At 38.8% G+C, this 20,000-nt stretch overlaps 1 protein-coding gene across 1 annotated transcript in view; it reads right to left on the bottom strand.

Annotated features, from left to right (window-relative positions):
* Positions 1 to 20,000, bottom strand: part of LOC115215919 — a 58,478-nt gene that overhangs the window by 5,082 nt on the left and 33,396 nt on the right. The window contains exon 4 of the mRNA XM_029785278.2: positions 2,151 to 2,264. Coding sequence (XP_029641138.1) covers positions 2,151 to 2,264 — 114 coding nt within the window. The remainder of the gene's footprint in view (positions 1 to 2,150; positions 2,265 to 20,000) is intronic.

A 20,000-nucleotide genomic window follows, 5' to 3' on the forward strand; every position in this document is an offset into this window, starting at 1 on the left:
AGGTTCTAGAAAGTTAACATGAATTCTATTAAAAAGAATTGTTTCTCCAACTACCCGGTGTTGAATACTCAATCTTCCAGCTTGTTATTATCGTGTCTGTGTTTACACACACACGCGCGCACACACACACACACACACACACACACACACACACACATCGTGAGAGAGAAAGAGGGAGAGGGGGAGAAAAATTCATAGTCAAACTGCCTTCGTCAGACTCAAATACTCTCTAATCGACGTTTTCCAAACATAAACTATCTTCACGTCAAAAGAATCCATCATGTCTAATTATGTCACAATCTCTCCTTAATGTCAATACATTTTAAAACATGTCGACAATAAACCAGGCTCTATACCTTCCGTTTGTAAATAACCTTGAATGATATCTTAGGAATCGGGAATATATTGGCTTTAGGTATTTAACAAGGATTAACTAGATTCTTGTTGTTTCATCTTCAGTTTTAAAATTTTTGCTCAATTCATCAGATACTCAAAACATGTTTATAAGAAGAAGAGCTTGTCACGAAATCATTGAATTTAAGGGAATCCTTTGATAGTCTTCCTTTCTTCCTATTTCACCGTCTCTTCATATTTGTCAAACCTTCAAACCACAACTTTCAACGAACGCAGGCGAAGTTTTTATTTCTCTTTGATAAGAATTTCATTTCACATTTTCGCAATTTGTCATTTGAAAACCAAGCCAAGTCCTTGCGGCTCACAAAAACCTTCAGTATCTTTAATACTGTGTACTCTATAATGTAGTAGTCTTATCTACAGGTTTACCTTAGAAATCTTATTATTAAGATGTTGAATTAGGTTCAAATGCCGCCGGCGTCGATTTTGCCTTTTATCCTTTCAGGGTCGATAAATTATGTACCAGTTACAGACTAGGGTATATGTAACCGACTCATCCCCCCCCCCAATTTCAGGCCCTGTGCCTGTAGTAGACCAGATTATTAAGACACTGAATAAGGAGGTGAGCTGGCAGAATCGTTAGCACGCCGGACAAAATTCTTAGCGGCATTTCGTCTGCCACTACGTTCTGAGTTTAAATTCCACCGAGGTCGACTTTGCTTTTTATCCTTTCGGGGTCAATAAAATAAGTTCCAGTTAAACACTAGTGTGGATATAATCCATTTACCCCTCCCCCCGAAATTGCTGGCCTCGTGTCAAAATTTGAAATCATTGTTAAAATGTTGAATCAGTTAGGTTTAAGAATGCAATACCTACGGTGGAAACGTACAGTATGTTGACTATTAACAAGATTAGTAAAGTATTTTGACCCCAGAAATAAAAAAAGGAAAATGTAGTATTCGGGGGTTAAGATTCGATCTAAGAAAAATACAAACGTTTCACTTTATCGATATTTAGTCATCAATTTAATAATTCCTTGAATTATCGAATGTTTTTGAATACACACACACACATATGTATATATATATATATATATATATATATAGATATGTATATATATATATATGTATATATATGCATACAAGCGTTATATATATATTATATATATATATATAATATATATATATATATATACATACACACACCCACACATAAATATATATATCTTATCTGATGACAAGCACATACTGGCTTCCAGTCTGTGTGGGTGTGAAAGTTACCCTTCTAAATAGATTTGTACTTATTCATTAATAAGTATATGTGTGTGTATATGTTTCTGTACATGTACACACACACTCACACACACACACAAACACAAACACTCGTACACACACACACACACACACACACACACACACACACAAACACTCGTACACACACACACACACACACAGAGGCAAAGAGTTGAAAGATGAAACACATCTTTACATTATCCATAGAAATAAGATATCGAAGTATCAGTGAAATGGTCTTAATCAGAACAACAGGATTCGATCTCACTACTCTTATACTATACGTTAATCTCCAGTTTTTATAGTTGTTCTAACCCTGCCTGTTGATTAATAAGAAACGGGTGTCGGTGTGGGGTGGGGATGGACACAACAATAAACACCAACAAAAAACGTTGACAATATTAAAACATGGTGTTTGAACGTTTACACTTTTGATATAAAAAATGGCTTCTTAATTCATTCTACTATTTTGTAAACATTTTTTCCCAATTAAAGGTAATTTACCTGGAAATCTTGTCTCGCCACCTTCAGTCACAGTTTCCAAATAGATGAGAACCGTAGCCACTTTGTCTCGTTGGTCCTCGTTGCGTTCTTGACAGTCCGTGTGTTTGTAGCAGCCTGAAAATAGCGACTCAATAGGTTGGGATTATGTGACATACAACAAAGAGAATCGGCAATTCTACGCAACATGCATATAATCTTACATTCTATACGTAAATATAGAATATGAAGGGTTTAGTTCACTGATCATCAGTGAACGAATAGGTACGCTGAATAAGCGCTATAATTAGTCCTCCGTTAGGTTCCAAGTTCACAGCTGAAGCTGGAGCTCTGATGAGGGCGTACGGCCATGCTAGCCTATCACTTGGCATATCCCAGAAACAGCTGCAAGGCTTCAAATTCACCTCATTCTAAAAGACTTGAGGTACTCGTTCCGCCTTGGCTCTTGTTATCCTTTTCCCTCTAATATAATATATACGTAAATATATATGTATACATACTCACACTCACGCACACGCATACACACACACAGAGACACACACACACACACACACACACACACACACACACACACACACACACACACACACACACACACACACACACACACACATTACACACAGAACCATTAACACTGGACACAGACGGAAACAAGTTGAAAATAAAACAAAAACCTAATTATTAAGGTGGGAGAGAAAAAAAAGCGGTTTTGAAACAATTAAATTACATAATGTTTTGAGAAGCCATCATTTTGATGAAGGGGAATTGCTACCGGAAGTCAGACATAGAGACATAGATATTCATACATATATACACAGACACACACACACATACACTCACTCACACAAACACACTCACACAAACACACACAGCATCCATTGTATACAATCATATAAAACACACACTCACCATGCTGCTAATCCGCCTAAAGAAGTGATTATTTCTATTCTGTCAACAAGGAATGGTTTTGATTAGCGTCGAGTGGTTTGGAGCAAGTGGAAAGACGAGTGGTCAAGAGGAGAGACGTCCAACATCTAATTGGTTCCTCGAGGGATGGAACCTAGGAATCTGTTGATACAATCATTAACTTCATTTTAAGATTCCGCTTGATTTGCTGGTTGGTTGGTTATTTTTAAAATCTCGACCAGATTTCTAAGAATTGCCAGACCAGTCGCCTGGTTGCGTAGCGAACCAGTGAACCGTTGGGTTGCGGAGTGAAGAAGTAATGTGATGCGATGCTAAATGAGGGGAATGGAAAACAGTTGGGAAGAGAAGTAGGGAGACACAAGATGAGTGGGTGGGAGTGCCATTGACATAATGGGCATGGATGGGACGGCCTGAACTACAGTTCGAGGAAATGCACGTCATATGAAATGATCGATACGTTGAGACTGGGGTCTGAAAGCCGTCCACACGCACACACACACACGCACACACACACACACTGATCCACACACATGCGCACAAACAAACAAAAAGGAACGCAGTGTAAATAACGGACAGAGTCAAGACTATTGAAAAAGTTGCAAGACGCAACGAAAATTTTAGGAAAATAAAAAGTAAGAAATAAGTGGAAATTTTACCGGTGAGTGTGTTACATTGTAAGGCACAACAAGAAAATGACTCTCCCCAGACACAATAGAATATGCTTCAACACACGAACTCATATAAAAGATCTTGCAAACCAAATCCAAAAACGAAATATGTATGTGTGTATATATATATATATATATATATATAATATATATATATATATATATATATATATAATATATATATATATATGTATATATATATATATCTCTATATATAAACGGCAGTTTGTCTGTGCGTGTTTCTGTGTGTCTGTTTGCTTGTACCCTCACCCCGACCACGGCTTTCAACCGATTCTGATGAAACTTGACACACACATAGCCCAATGTCATAATTCAAAACTAACGCAGCGAAAATTTTGAAAAGTTTCCCCAGTTCTGAAAAAAATCGATAAATTCGACATGGGGTCGAGAATCGGAAACACGAACCACAGTCTAGGGGACGCAACTCCATCCTTTTTTGACTCTCAAAAAAATATTTACCATCATTTTTTCCCATTTTTTTGCTATTTTTTGGCTATAACTCTCTAAAAATGCTTTATAGTTATTTCCCTTACAAACCTGAGCAACGCCGGGCGATACTGCTAGTATGTCTATATAAGCCATCGTTCAACGATAACTTTTCTGGCCGAAACTTTAAAATGACTATCAATAATTTTCTTGTTTAAGAATACGTGCACGTACACACACACACACACACGTACACACACACATACACACACATGTATACACATGCGTATTTACGCCACCACACAGATGTAAGTATGTATGTGTATATGCATGAGTGCATATATATGAGTGTGTGCGTGCTTGTTAATGTAAAGTGATGTTAAGCTCCCAGCAAGATGAGTCTGCGAGTCCGACTCATGTCGTTTCACTTCATTTCCTTTCGTCCCCCTTCACCTGTTTCAAAATGGACACCTGCTTATGATTAGTCCTCGATACACTTTATGAAGACGACGTGTTCGGGGGTGGGGGTGGGGGTGGGGTTAGTGGTGGTGGAATATTTCATCATTATGGAAATTGTTTAAACCAGTTGGAAGTTAGTTGACCGGATATCGAAATCAATATGAGTCAAAATCGCTCTTTCTCCTTATCTGTCTCTCAAATCGATATAAATCTATAAAATGTGTCCGTCAAATGTCATTATTTAATGGTGCTGCTCCACGACCTCATGTCTCTGCCTTATCATTATTTCTCCATAAATCTGGTGAACTGTCGGCGGAGAGCTCCCAGTTGCAGTTTAAAACACCATGTTGCTTGCTTCATAATGTTTACATGTGTATACGCACGCGCACACACACACACACACATATTTATCTAGATAGATAGAATGTATAAAACACAAAAACAGATATACACACTCACACACACACACACACACACACACACACACACACACACACACACACACACACACACACACACACACATATATGTCCAGACCTATCCTAGGGTCATTCAACCCTATTATCAACCCTATTATCTCCCCTTATTTCGCTCTCGCGTCTCATGTTTGATCTTTGACCTCTGGCCGAAATCAGATCGCCATGTTGATTCGTTAGTTACTGCACGCATTTTTTTTCTCTCCTTCTTTCTGTGTTTTTTTTTCTCTCTGTGTATCTTTCTGTTGAAGAGCGTAGGCTCGAAACGTTAAAGACTTGTTTTATTTATATTTCCTGAGCGCCATACTAATACAATTGTTTGTTTGTTTTCCACCTGCCTTCGTCTTTTGTCTATTTTCATAAAGCTTCCCGTTATATATATATTCACTTGAAGTATATATATGTTTACAAAGGCGGATAGGCATCGACACCTAACAAGCCATGCTACTTGAGACTGATGACGAGCAATGACTCTGAAACTAGTCTCCGAGTGCTGGCTTTGCTGGGTGAAGGTGCTTATCTCCCCCTTTGAGAACATAAGGACACAGAAAATGTTTCCTAGGGCTAAACAACAGTAGCATTCTTTCCTTTCATGGGACTGCCACATTAAGTTGGCAACAAACCACACCTCTTATATATATATATATATATATATTATATATATATATATATATATGTATATTAGAAGGTTTGGAGATGATGTAGAGGTATTTTATATTAGAAGAAATGAGGTACTCAGAAATTCGGATGGTTTTATATTTACAGATATTTATTTGTATATTACATATTTTTATACGTCATATAACTTAGATTATATATCATATATTAGCGCTTTCGTCCATTCTAGTGGAGTTTTCAAATTGAACTAAGTTATTGGGGAAAATTTGACCATTTTATAGTGGTATTGAGTGTGTAGTGGTGGGGAGGGATATAAGATAGTACAAGAGGGTGATGAATGGGGAGAAAGTGAGAGAGAGCATGTGTGTGTGTGTGTGTGTGTGTGTGTGTATGTGTGTGTGTGTGTGTGTGTTTTTGCATCTGAAAGGAGTGTTAAAGAAAAAGAAGGAACGGAAGAAAAGAGAGAGGAAGAAGAAAAAATTGTTTTGATGGTCTCTTTGCATCCGATGCGGCCAAGCCTTTTGCTAACGTTTCTACCAACTCGCTTATGTTGGTGTTGGTGTTTTTAGCAGTTCGGCAAAAGAGACTGATAGAAGAAGCACCAAGCTTAGAAAAGGAGTTCTGGGCTCAATTCATTCGACTAAAAATTCTTCGAAGCAGTGCTCCAGCTTGGCTGCAGTCTAATGACTGAAACAAGTAATATATATATATATAATATATATATATATATATATATATATATATATATATATATATATATATATATATATATATATATATATAGAGAGAGAGAGAGAGAGAGAGAGAGTAGTTGTATACTGTCAACTTAACGTGACAGTCCCATAAAGGGAATCACACCACCGCTATTTAGCCCTAGGAAGCATCAACGCTTCCTGTCAGCCTTGACACATTTCCTGTGTCCTTATGTTTACAAGGGGGAGACAAGCACCCCCACCCAGCTAAGTTTGCACCCAGAGACTAGTTTCTGAGTCTTGCTCATCATCAGTCTGGAGTAGCCTGGCTTGCTTTTCTCTTTATTATAGGCACAATGGCCTGATCATATAGAGGGGACATAACGAGACAAACGGGAACATAAAACAAATGATGTATGATTGTTGGAATGATTAAACAATAACGAGAGTGAGGCGGTTCGACTCACTCCCGCTGCGAGACGAACCGTCAACTTTTCACATTAATTCTCAATTCCATCGGGTCTCAGTGTGAGGCGAAACCACGATGGTCTTCTTATCATTATCGTATAAAATGTATCCTTAATTGTTCACATTAGTCTTTCTATTTTCCTTTTCTATTTTATCTTTTTTTCCAAGCATTACATTTTTCCTTTTTTTTTTTTACAATTTCACAAAACAAAAGACCCAAGTTCAATTCTCAGTTCAGTCGCAGTTCAATTCACATGTTTTTAAAACAATTAGTTGCATTACACTCGTAATTATACTCACCGTCTACCTTTTCCCACCACATTTATTCTTCACACGACATTTTTTCTTCTTCCTCTCGTTCTCTCTCTTTTCTTGTGTTTTCCTTCTCGAGTCTACCGCTTCGTTCACCTCTTCCTCCGTTTGTGTACCAGTAATTTCTCCCGGCTGCAAAGATGTCTCTTCCATCTGTTCTTCTTTATCTTTGAGCTTAAACAACTCTAAATTTTCTCGCTCTGTTTCGTCTTCGTTTTGCACTTCCATCGCTCTCTCTCTCTCTCTCTCTCTCTCTCTCTCTCTCTCTCTCTCTCTCTCTTCTATAGTTGGTTCCTCAGTGTTACCGTTCTGATTCTCTGCTATTCCTTTGCTTTTTTTCGTTTCTTCTAAAGTTGGTGACTTTTTACGTTCTCTCTTCCTGCTCTTCACCATATTCCTTCTATTATTGTTCTCCTTCTTCTCTTCGTCGGCTGCTTTTTCTTCCACCGTTGTTTCCAACCTTTTCTCTACTTCTGTATTCGGGCATTTCCTTCGCATATGCCCCCTCATGCCACACAAGTAGCATTTTGGGGGTCTTCCCTGCAGCACAATATCCAACTTTTCACCGGTTGGTAATTCTACCGTTTCCGGTATTTCCTCATAGTATTCTGAGGTTATGGCGCAAACTGCTTCAATTTCATAACCCCAGAAATTCAAACATTGTGTTTTGCTCATTGTTAGTATGTTCAACTTTGTATTTCCTCTCCGAAGATTCCCACTATTACCCATTCGGGCTCTATTATGGGTGGGATTCTTCCAACTTTAATTTTCACCAACTTTTTTCCTGGTTTGTCGGGAATGAGAGTCCACCTATTTCCTTCTATCACTTGGTCGTTCATCTTTGCCATCTCCACATTTTCAAATATAACATTTACCGTGCCGTATTGGCTTCGTCTATTTATGAAAACCACTCTATTCATTCAGCACGATACCATTGCTTCTATTTGAAATTCAGGTGCTATTTCAATCCTCCTGGATTCGTTGGAGAATGTTCTACATACTCTTGTTGAATTCCTTAACATTTCCTTTTTCTCCTCCGACATTACAAGCTTCACATTCGTTGCTTCTCTTTCTACTTTGCTCATGTATCTCTTCATCTTTTCAGGGTCCCAATTCAACGACTTCGGTGTTAGGCTTCTTAATTTCTCCTTTTCCGGGTCTTCCGCTGTCGCTTCCGCGTAGCTCTTCATTTCTAATTTTTCTTTTACCGACAAACGTCGACTTCGCACGCATCTTCGATTAGCTTCTACCAAAAAACAATAAAAACCTGGAGTAGCATGGCTTGCTAGTTGTAGGTGCCTGTCTAGACCTTTTAAGCATATAATAATTCCAGTGAAATAAATCCACTGATCACAAAAAATAGAAATATTACATTTCTAAATATCTCAGAGAGATATAAGCAGTGGTGGTACGATAGAGTAGTTGTATACTGTCAACTTAACGTGACAGTCCCATAAAGGGAACCACACCACCGCTATTTAGCCCTAGGAAGCATCAACGCTTCCTGTCAGAAACTAGTCTCTGGATGCAGGCTTATCTGGATGGGTGTGCTTGTCTCCCCCTTGTAAACATTGGGACACAGGAAATGTGTCAAGGCCGACCGGAAGCGTTAATGCTTCCTAGGGCTAAATAGTGGTGGTATGATTCCCTTCATGGGACTGTCACGTTAAGTTGACAGTATACAACTGCTCTCTCTCTCTTTCAATATATATATATATATATATATATATATATATATATATATATATATATATAAATTTAAATTTAAAACGAGGGTGAGAAATTAGATATTAATTTAATTAACATCGATTTCACACCGGTGGTCTAGCATATAAAAAAACTGAAGGTTCAGTAAAATTGTATTATATACATATTAGAGGGAAACCACTATGTGGACACCCTTATGCTAGAAATAGATCCGCTATGGTCTTACCACTAAGAAATGTTCTCAAGAAAAATTTAGCAAAACAACAAAAACGTAATCGAGGAAAGACAAAAGAAAAAGCAATAAAAATATGGATTTTATATATATATATATATATATACTGTAGACGGTCGCACCGATGATCTACGGACATTTATGTAAGTAAAATTACGCAATATGTTAATAGTGAAACATGTATGCGAATAATCCATATTTTTATTGCTTTTTCTTTTGTCTTTCCTCGATTACGTTTTGGTTGTTTTGCTAAATTTTTCTTGAGAACATTTCTTAGTGGTAAGACCATAGCGGATCTATTTCTAGCATAAGTGTGTCCACATAGTGGTTTCCCTCTTATATATATATATTACTTGTTTCAGTCATTAGACAGCAGCCAAGCTGGTTGACCTTTTCACTTTTCTTTTTTTCTGCAGTCGAGAAATTAAGCAACAGGAATTAATTACGGCCATCACTCAGTCAATGTCCATGATTAAAATGTAGGAAATTTGGTTGGAAAGGAACGAATGTACATGTAATCACTTTATTATTTTAACATATATTAGTTTTATATTTTAGCACGAGGCCCGCAATTTCGTGTTCGACTGGAACTTATTTTACTGACCCCGAAAGGATGAAAGCCAAAGGCGACCGCCAGGCACTTTGTCAGGCGTGCTAACGCCCTTGCCAGTTGGCAGCCTTTATTTGAACATATACTAACATGTATTTCGCATGTGTCAATATATAGTAACGTGTCATAACAACTTTATTACAGTAAATATATATAAGAAGATCTTTGGTGAGTAGATATATATCAGGTCGATTAGGTAAGCGGTATTGGTCGAATGACCAGGTTCATTTGAAGATCCATTATTCCAAATGTGCTTTTTTGTAACAGATTATCCCACAACAAGATGCAGTTGGACATTACTGTGAGTCTTGTGTGGCATTGCGATGTATTGCAGCTCTCCTTCATAAAACCTGTATTTGTTAGGGTTCGGCACAATAGAAGTGGACATGGTGGACTCAATGGGAGAAACCAAGGCTGTGTGGTGAAGAAGTTTGTTACGCAATTAAATGTTTACAGTTTCAATCTTAATTCGTGGTTTCCTGAACAAATGTCTTCTCAGTTAAATTTGGTTTACAGGAACTGAGGGAAATTCTGTCGAAGGTCCGTTAATAATTTTGGATAGTAGACCTTATATCGGTCTAGGTACGTTTACTTGTGTCTGTTATAGTAACAATTGGGTCAGGCCTTTGAAGCAGAGATAACTTCCTCCGTTCTTCTCACCAATGACGGTGGCTCTGAAAAGTATCGCCCCTGTTGCCCTTCCGCCTTCTCTCTTCACCTAAGATAAACAGACGACATCGTGGTCGTCTGCATGCGATATTTTGTGGGGATGACCAAACTTAATTTACTGTCTTTTATTTTTCTAATCATTTAACTCATCAATTCATTTAGTTCTTAGTTGAATCATTCGCTATTTCTCTTCTCTCGCCTTATCTTCTCTTTTATAACCCCATTCTTTTGTTTGTCTTTATGTTTACACACACACATGCATTCATATAGATATTGTATATATATACATACACGATACACATACACACGCACATACACATATGTACGTATGTACCTACCTACCTACACAAACATACATACACACAGACACACACACACATACATACATACATACATACATACATACATACATACACACACACATACATACATACATACATACATACATACATACATACATACATACATACATACATACATACATGCGTGTGTATTGCGTGGCTACATATCCATTCAACGAGCAATGGATTACATGGAGAACTAAGGCATGATAATTAATGGAAATCCCATTGAAAGGTAAAATAGCCGGAAGTAGGGTGAGGAGGAGGAGGAGGAAGTAAATGTTATTAGAATAATATTGATTTCCTTTGAATATTTTCCCGAAATCCGAACAAAAGGTCAAGTTTTGTCGAAATATTCAATAAGCCAGAACTTAATTATTGATAAGATTAAGTAATCCTGTGTTTCTGGTCATTATATAGAGGAAAAGTGACCAACAGGAAACGGTATTGGACTAGTTGCTCAAAAGCCGTGAGTTCAAACCGACGTAGGGCAAAATGCTGGGGAACAGCGAGTGTTGCCTGGTTGCTCTTTCAACACCAATTGCTTTTCATTTGTTTCTAGGAACGTGGCCGAGTTGTTAGGGTATTCAGATCCCAATCATAAGGTCATGAGTTCAATTCCGGCGACGCGCTGTGCCCTTGTGCAAGACAGTCTACACACCTAGCAAAACTGAGTAGTACTTCCATTTCAAACGGCCAGCCTTGTCATATTCTGTGACACGCTGAATTTACCTGAGAACTACATTAAGGGTACGTGTGTCTGCGGAGTGCTCAGCCACTTGCATGTTAATTTCCTGAGCAGGTTGTTTCCTTGATCGGACCAACTGGAACCCTGGTCATCGTAACCGACGGAGTGCCACTATGTTCTTAAACAAAATTTCGGACAGGTTATCACTCACGTGGTTCTTTTATGCTGGACATAATTGAAAGTTTTGCTGATCTCAAATCCAAAATACCATTGTTACATTACTTTAGATATCTTTTCTCCCAAATAATCCTGATTCTAGGGGTCACTAAGTTCTCAAAGAGAGAGACTCAAGTTGATGAAAGAATTGACTGATTCCGGCGATCTCCATAGTATTTGAAATGTTGAAAGCTTGTCCGATAGATCAGTAGTTAGTGTCAGAGAAATTACTCTTTGTAGGAATGAGACATTCACTAATTCCTTGGATTACAAAACATCCTTGCAGAGGGATAAAAATTGAAGAGTTTTGTGAAGATATGAGTGAATTCTGGAATGGATTGCTAAAAGCAGTCAACTTGTTGAGTTGGAACGGTCCGCGATATATTTCTCTCCTGGCCATGATTTAGGCAATTCCAAACGATGGCTTGCCCTTTATTTAAGTGGAATGTTGTGATTGGAAATTATCCATCCAGACAAGTTCGAGTCGACGCCATTCCGTTGAAATTTCTCCAGTTATACTTCATAGTATTACAAGCAGCAAACACTCATTTTAAGCAGCAAACACTCGTTTTAAGCAGCAAACATTCGTTTTAAGCAGCAAACACTCGTTTTAAGCAGCAAACACTCGTTTTAAGCAGCAAACATTCGTTTTAAGCAGCAAACACTCGTTTTAAGCAGCAAACACTCGTTTTAAGCAGCAAACATTCGTTTTAAGCAGCAAACACTCGTTTTAAGCAGCAAACACTCGTTTTAAGCAGCAAACATTCGTTTTAAGCAGCAAACACTCGTTTTAAGCAGCATCTTGACTTAAAAGTTTCAACAGAACGACGACGCAATATTTCCTATATTCAGTGACGATGCTCGGAAACGATGACGCAACCGGCGTGCAGAGGTTTGTGTGGTATTTTTGTTGGAGGTGTGCATCACAGGAGATGGAAATGAAGTCAATGCAGTTGAACTATCAGCAGGAGTACTTCCTACCGAAGCGATTTGGTCAAAAAGCGGCGTTTAAGATTATATAGAGTTGATGAAAATTCTTAAAAATTCGGTTTGTAATTTGAGAAGAGGAACTTGTTGGTCAAGCGGTGCAAACATCCTCGGCTTTGATTGTCTTACAGGCATCGGGCTTTAATGGTTTTTTAATAGCGATGGCGGCGGACTTCTTCCAGATGTAGGTCGTTATTTTTGTTAGTTGTACGAAGGGATTTTGGGCTTAGTTTGTGTAAGGAGTATAGAAGAACACGTCGAAGATGTTTTCGTCACTTACTAGCTGTCACAGATAAAAAATTAAGCCTATTCACTGCCAAGGTTAGAACTGACGGAAGTGCGATTATTGGGCTGTCTTGAACTTATGAAGAATTCGAGTGCACAGGGTTAGTTGTGTCTAGAGAAGATCCGAAGTCTGTTGCTTTGGTTACCATGCCATTTATGGGTGCACATTTAGCGGTGGTTTAGTAAAGGATGGCTGAGGAGAAAGATGAAAAGTATGGGTGTGCTTAGCCAGGGATTGGCGAAGATAACAATTGGTGCAGTCGTTTCAGAATAGCAAATAGAGACGAGTTGTTACTGTGAGGTTAGTTGAAATAAGCAGAGGAATTCCAGGCAAAAAATTCACCGAGGTTGATAACTGAGAGATGTTAGTGTAAAGAGATGTTTTCGGTGTCGGTTGAAAGACAGTGAAATAAGAGTTGGTAGCAAGAGGTGTTTAGAGAGCCGCGGAGACTGAAGAGGAGTTTAGAAAAAGAAGGAAGAAATAGTTTGATTGAGAGTTACTGGAAGTCTTAGCTGGTCACGTCCAGGTGAAGCAGATAAATGATAGAATGGATGTTACGCAATCACAGACCAAAGTTTTTAGAACCAAGTTGGAAAAGAGAGGGTAACATGAACAACAAAAATAGATTCTTTAACCAAAATAAGAGATTTATGTTTCAGAGACGAATATGTGTGTAGTTAGTAAGAGTAGGTATGTCGATTGCTTGGTGTGGAGAGGAGCAGAATAACTATTATAAGTTTCCCCATTGCTTTAAAACACCAACAGGAAAAGTAAAGAAGGCGTTTCACTTTTAGCATTGGTCAGAGAGGGAGATGTGTACCTTCTTGTATTACGTATTTGCAACTTGCTGGACCGGGCCTTTGAGAAATGAGTGCCTCGGCCACACACACACACACACACACACACACACACACACACACACACACACACACACACACACACACACACACACACACACACACACACACACACACACACACACACATCGCAATGATAGTTTCTGAAACCAGGACTGAGACGACCACATGAAATATACCCACAGATTGAACAGAGTATAGATTTTGACGTAGGGGTGGGGTGGGATGGATAGCATATTCAGTCGTAAGAGGGCGGGGGTTGAACGCGGCGTTGATCAAGATAGATCAGTATAGGTTGCTAGAATGCTTAAGCAGAAAAGAGCTCCGTAAAGTTTTGCATTTGGTTTCGGCAATTCCAAACGATGGTTTGCTCTTCGTTCAAGTAGAGTGTTATGATAAGAAATTAGTCATCCGGAAAAGTTCGAGTAGACGCCATTCTGCAGAAACTTCTCTAATTATACAATTCTTCATAATATTGCTATCAGCCAAAACTCGTTTTAAGCTACAACTTGTTTTAAAGTTACAATAAAACAACACAAAAATGTCACTTCAATATTTATCAACAATAATCAGCGGTGACTGAAGTGGTCCAACGCCTGACAGACAAGATTTAGTTTCAGTTCACTAGACTCATGGCTCAAATATCACCAGCGATCAATAAAGCAAGTGCAACACACACACACAAATTGGGGTTGATTCGATCAGCTATATAACATTTATAGACAATTTTCTAGATTTTCAAACTAGTCTAAGCAATCAATGTTTATCATTCAAAAATATTTGTGTGTGTGTGTGTTTGCCAGCAGAGTAAACTGGAGCAATGTGAAATCAAGTGTTTTGCTTAAAAAACCAACGCATCGCCCAGTCCAGGAATAGAATTTACAATCTTACGATTATCAGTGTAACACATACTAAGCCACACAGCTCCATGTTGATATATATATATATATATATATATTATCTTATATTAAACTTTTAATACTTTTGGATAGTTATATAATAAAAAATAAATAAATAAAATAATAATAAAAAAAATATATATATATTTATACTATAAAATTAGATTTGATCCTAAATCTAATTTTTCCTTGTAAGTTTGGATTTACTCCCTATTATTATTATTATATTATATATATTATATATATATATATATATATATATATAATATTATTAGAGACAAAACCACTATTATGCAAATCAAACAAAGAAAGACTTAATCCAATACATAAAAAATTTTATATAAATTAAATATAATTAAGATATCCACTACGATCGTTTCTTGTCACTTCTATTGACATTCATCAGGTGGTTTCAAGACCTTCTTTGCAAGTTTTAAACTTTTTAAAAGTTTTAAATAGTTTAAAACTTGCAAAGAAGGTCTTGAAACCACCTGATGAATGTCAATAGTAGTGACAAGAAACGATCGTAGTGGATATCTTTCTCTTTTACTCTTTTACTTGTTTCAGTCATTTGACTGCGGCCATGCTGGAGCACCGCCTTTAGTCGAGCAACTCGACCCCGGGACTTATTCTTTTGTAAGCCCAGTACTTATTTTATCGGTCTCTTTTGCCGAACCGCTAAGTGACGGGGACATAAACACACCAGCATCGGTTGTCAAGCAATGCTAGGGGGACAAACACAGACACACAAACACACACACTTATATATATATATATATACATATATACGACAGGCTTCTTTCAGTTTCCGTCTACCAAATCCACTCACAAGGCATTGGTCGGCTCGGGGCTATAGCAGAAGACACTCGCCCAAGATGCCACGCAGTGGGACTGAACCCGGAACCATGTGATTGGTTAGCAAGCTACTTACCACACAGCCACTCCTGCGCCTTAATTATATTTAATTTATATAAAATTTTTTATGTATTGGATTAAGTCTTTCTTTGTTTGATTTGCATAATAGTGGTTTTGTCTCTAATAATATTATATTATATTTTACTATAAAATTGGATTCAATCCTAAATCTGATTTTTCCCTGTAAATTTGGATTTATTCCCTAATATTATTATATATATATATATATATATATATATATATATATTATATATATATATATGAATTACAACCGTGTTTCGTGGTCTGCTACCACAACAGCTCCTTTATAGGATCCAGTTAGCTCAAGACATCATCAGGAGGAACCACGTCCGGTTTCGGCCCCTACTCCTCTACCGTTTTGACTTGGCGGGTCCCCCTTCCTTTCGGAGGTGTCTTCAGCTCTGGTGTTGGGAGCATGTCTTCTTTCTTCTTTCTTCTTTCTTCTATTCCCTGGCCTCTTCGATGTATCGTCAGCGAGTGTCAGCCGGTGACTGACTGTCTTGTCAAATTTTCCCTTTAAATACCTGCCGCTAGGCTCCAGCAGGCAGTCCTAGCAAGTTGTCACGTGACACTGTCTCACCTTAACTGACTAGTGAAGGCGCGTAGTTTTAGCCCGCGCTTTTTCTAAACGACTGTCACCTGTCAGTCAGCTTGTCTCGCCTAATGATGTTATTTCCCGTCGGCGTGTTTATGACTTTCAAGCCATTTTCGGTCTTCCCGCTTCAGCCATATATAGAAGCTGGCTTTTACGACCGCCTCCTGTACTCTCCTTATTAGTTTACGCAACTCGGGGCTAGAAAAAAATCTTCTATTGAAAAGCGTTGTCATTTTTTTTTCAATGAAGCCCCTAGCCCCCACTGCCAGGTGATAATATTCGACATTCCATCCCTGTTCTCTGCATTCTTCGATTAGCTTTTCATACCTCTTCTCCTTTCATTCCTCTGCATTGCCGATGTTCTCTTCCCAAGATACTGTCAGTTCTAGTAAAATTCCCATTCTCCGGTCTCTGTTCCAAAGAACTAAATCCGGTCTTTTTGTTGTTTTTATTAGTGGAAATATTACTTGTCTTTCCAAGTCCGTGGCCACCTCCCAGTTTCCCTTCCATCTTTTGTCTATCTCGTATACTTTACTTGTAGGCCTGGTTTTATAACCTTTTCCCTCCTTGTAGAAGTATACTCTCCTGCGCTTTTCTACTTTTGGGTATTCTCCCCTATTGTACCTCTCGATCTTATCCTTGAGTGCTGCGCTTATGACGCCGAGGACTTGATTATGCCGCTTCTTGCGTCGCTCCGACTATATCTGCGTGCCTTCGTTTTCCGATCGTCCTGTTTTCTGCCTCTTCCGCCTTCCCTTTCCTCCCTGTTCGTACCTTTGGAGCGTTTTCCCGGATGCTCTGATCTTTTGAATACCTTAGCATCATTACTGTCCTTGCCTTTCATGCCTTATATTCTTCGGCGATTGATGTTATTGGTAGTTGCAGCACGGGTTTTCCATATAGTGCAGTTGTATTCAGTGGTTTTGGCAGACCAAGCCATTTTCTGATAAACACACTACATCTTTGTTCTATCGTTTCTACTCTACTCAAGGCTATTTCGTACATTTGCAATGGCCACATTATTCATGGGTACAGCCCAAATTGCAGTAGCCAACATTTGAATTTTCCCGGCAGCGTTGTTCTGTCAATTGCCTTTAATCATTGTTCTACTAAATCGTGCGTTTCTTTCCCTTGCTTCTTATCATTTAATAAATCTCTATACCATCTGCCGAGACTCTTTACTGGTTGTTCTTTCACCGTTGGTATGTCTTCACTTCCAATCCTAAATTTCACTTCTTCTTGCCTTTCTTTCACGAAAGCCACGCTTCGAGATTTTTTGGCTTTGAATTTCATCCTTGCCCATCCTATCAGTTCGTCCAACCGCTCTAACGTTCCCTCTGCTGCTTCTCTACTTTCCGATAATATAGTTACATCGTCCATAAAAGCCCTTAATGGTGTCTTTGTAACAGCTTTCTCACAGTTTGTAGATCTGAGTAGCTGTTTTTATTATTGCGTGCGGAACAGATCCATAAGCATTGGCAAGATCTAGCCAAACAATATACAGGTTTTTCTTCATTTGTTTTGCACAGGTGATGGCTTCCCAGATGGAAAATGCGTGTTCTATGCACCCAGGGATTCCGGGGATTCCTGCTTTTTGAATCGCTTCATTAACGTATCCGTTATGCTGTACGAATCTTATAATTCGTCTAGCAATTATTCCGAACATGATTTTCCCGTCTGTATTTAGTAGTGAAATCGGTCTAAATTGGCCTAGTGATTTTGCCTCTTTTTCTTTAGGTAGATAGATACCTTCGGCTATACACCATCGCTCCGCTACATCTTTCTTCTTCCACATTTCTCTTATCAGTGCAAACAGCTGCAAACGTTATTTTGGGCAATATTTGTATACCTTGTAGCTCACTCCATCGTTCCCTGGTGCACTTTTTGCTCTTGCTTTTCTTATGAACTCATCCATTTCTTTCCGTTTGATGTCGCTCAAATCAAACGGTACTCTTGGTTCAGGTGGTTTCTTCAGTCCGTGCATTTCTGGGAGTACTTCATTTCTGTCAGAGTCGCTGTATTTCACTTTCAGATGTTGCTCGAGCTCTTCTTTCGTGCAATTCATTTTTCTGCTTTTACTTTCAGTAAATAAATGTTTCGCATATTGATAGGGATTGTTCACAAAGCTACGATAGTTCTTTTCTCTCTCCTTTCTTCTGCTTCCCCTTCTTTGTTTTCTTAGAAGATCTCAATGCCTCTTTTTTATCTCTTCATATAGCTGCTTTAGCCCTTCTCTTTCCTCCTCCTTTGCATCCCTCTATCTTTCTTCTCTTCTCAAATCTTTTCTATCCATCTTTCTCTCCTCGATGGTCAGCTCTTTGCTGTTGATTCTACCTTCCCCGTTGTTTCCAGTCCAAATCTTTTCTCTCCTTCCTGGTAGATTGTATTAACCAGGTTTTCCAGCTTTTGTTCGTCGTCGTCTTTGAATTTGGTGGTCATTCTTGCTACCTCGTCGTCAAATTTTTTATAACTCGCTGCGTCATTTGCTTTCGGGCACTTAACCTTTGTCCTCTTCGCGCCTATCAGTCTTTTTGACTGTTCCAATTCAACTATGGAATGAACCTCGCTATGGTTATTTTCCGGGAGGTTCTGGCCACACGTCTTATGGTTTATCAACCCACGTTGTTGAATTGTTTTCTTCTGGCACACCTTCCCTTGGTGGATTCTCAGCCCGATGTAACTAGCAAACACCTTTCCGCAGCAGCTGAACTCCTCATCTACCATTGCTATACCATTTCCTTTCTCATTGTCCATTTCCGGTCCAAGTCCATTTTGTTTTTTTCCGTCCCTATTTGATCCTTTATTCTCTCCCCGTGGTCCGGGATCATGGGGACATGATTTCCCATGTTTTTTTGTTGCAAGCCCATTGATCCTTCATTACGCTGTCGTATGGTCAAGCGTCTCTCCGCTTTGTCATCCCTCTTTCTGGATTGTCAGCAAGTCTTTCCCTGCAGTCAGTATCTGAGGAATTACAACCGAGGAATTATATGGAGGCGCAATGGCCCAGTGGTTAGGGCAGCGGACTCGCGGTCGTAGGATTGCGGTTTCGATTCCCAGACCGGGTGTTGTGTGTGTTTATTGAGCGAAAACACCTAGAAAGCTCCACGAGGCTCCGGCAGGGGGTGGTGGCGACCCCTGTTGTACTCTTTCACCACTCTTTCTGCTGTTGGCCTGCTCGCTTAGCCAGCGGGGTGGCGTCATTCGAAGGCTAAAACAATGCGTACGCATTGTGACCAGCGATGTGTAGCAACATCTGATGGTCTGGTCGGTCACGTGATCACGTGATATATATATATATACATATATGTATATATAGATATACATACATGTATATCTATCTATCTATCTATCTATCTATCTATCTATCTATCTATCTATCTATCTATCTATCTATCTATCTATCTATCTATCTATCTATCTATCTATCTATCTATCTATCTATCTATCTCCGTTTTATGTTCAAATATTGCTGGAGCTAGCTTTTCTTGAAATTTCCTAGTATGATCTGTTGTGGAGGTTATTCAGACTAGTGTACCGTGTACCTCTTGTAAAATTGTCAGTTTGAACAGTAAAAGGAAATCAGAAATATCTATCGATCTGTTTGTCTGTCTGTCTGTCTGTCTGTCTGCCGTCTGCCTGCCGTCTGTCTGTCGTCTGTCTGTCTGTCTACCATCCAATTGTTAGGCTAATCCTGTAGATTATGCTTAGCAGGTATCTCCTTAACGGAAAGGATATATTTATTATCAGACCTATTCCAGAGCTT

Source organism: Octopus sinensis, linkage group LG9, assembly GCF_006345805.1.
Source record: "Octopus sinensis linkage group LG9, ASM634580v1, whole genome shotgun sequence".
Lineage (NCBI taxonomy): Eukaryota > Metazoa > Mollusca > Cephalopoda > Octopoda > Octopodidae > Octopus > Octopus sinensis.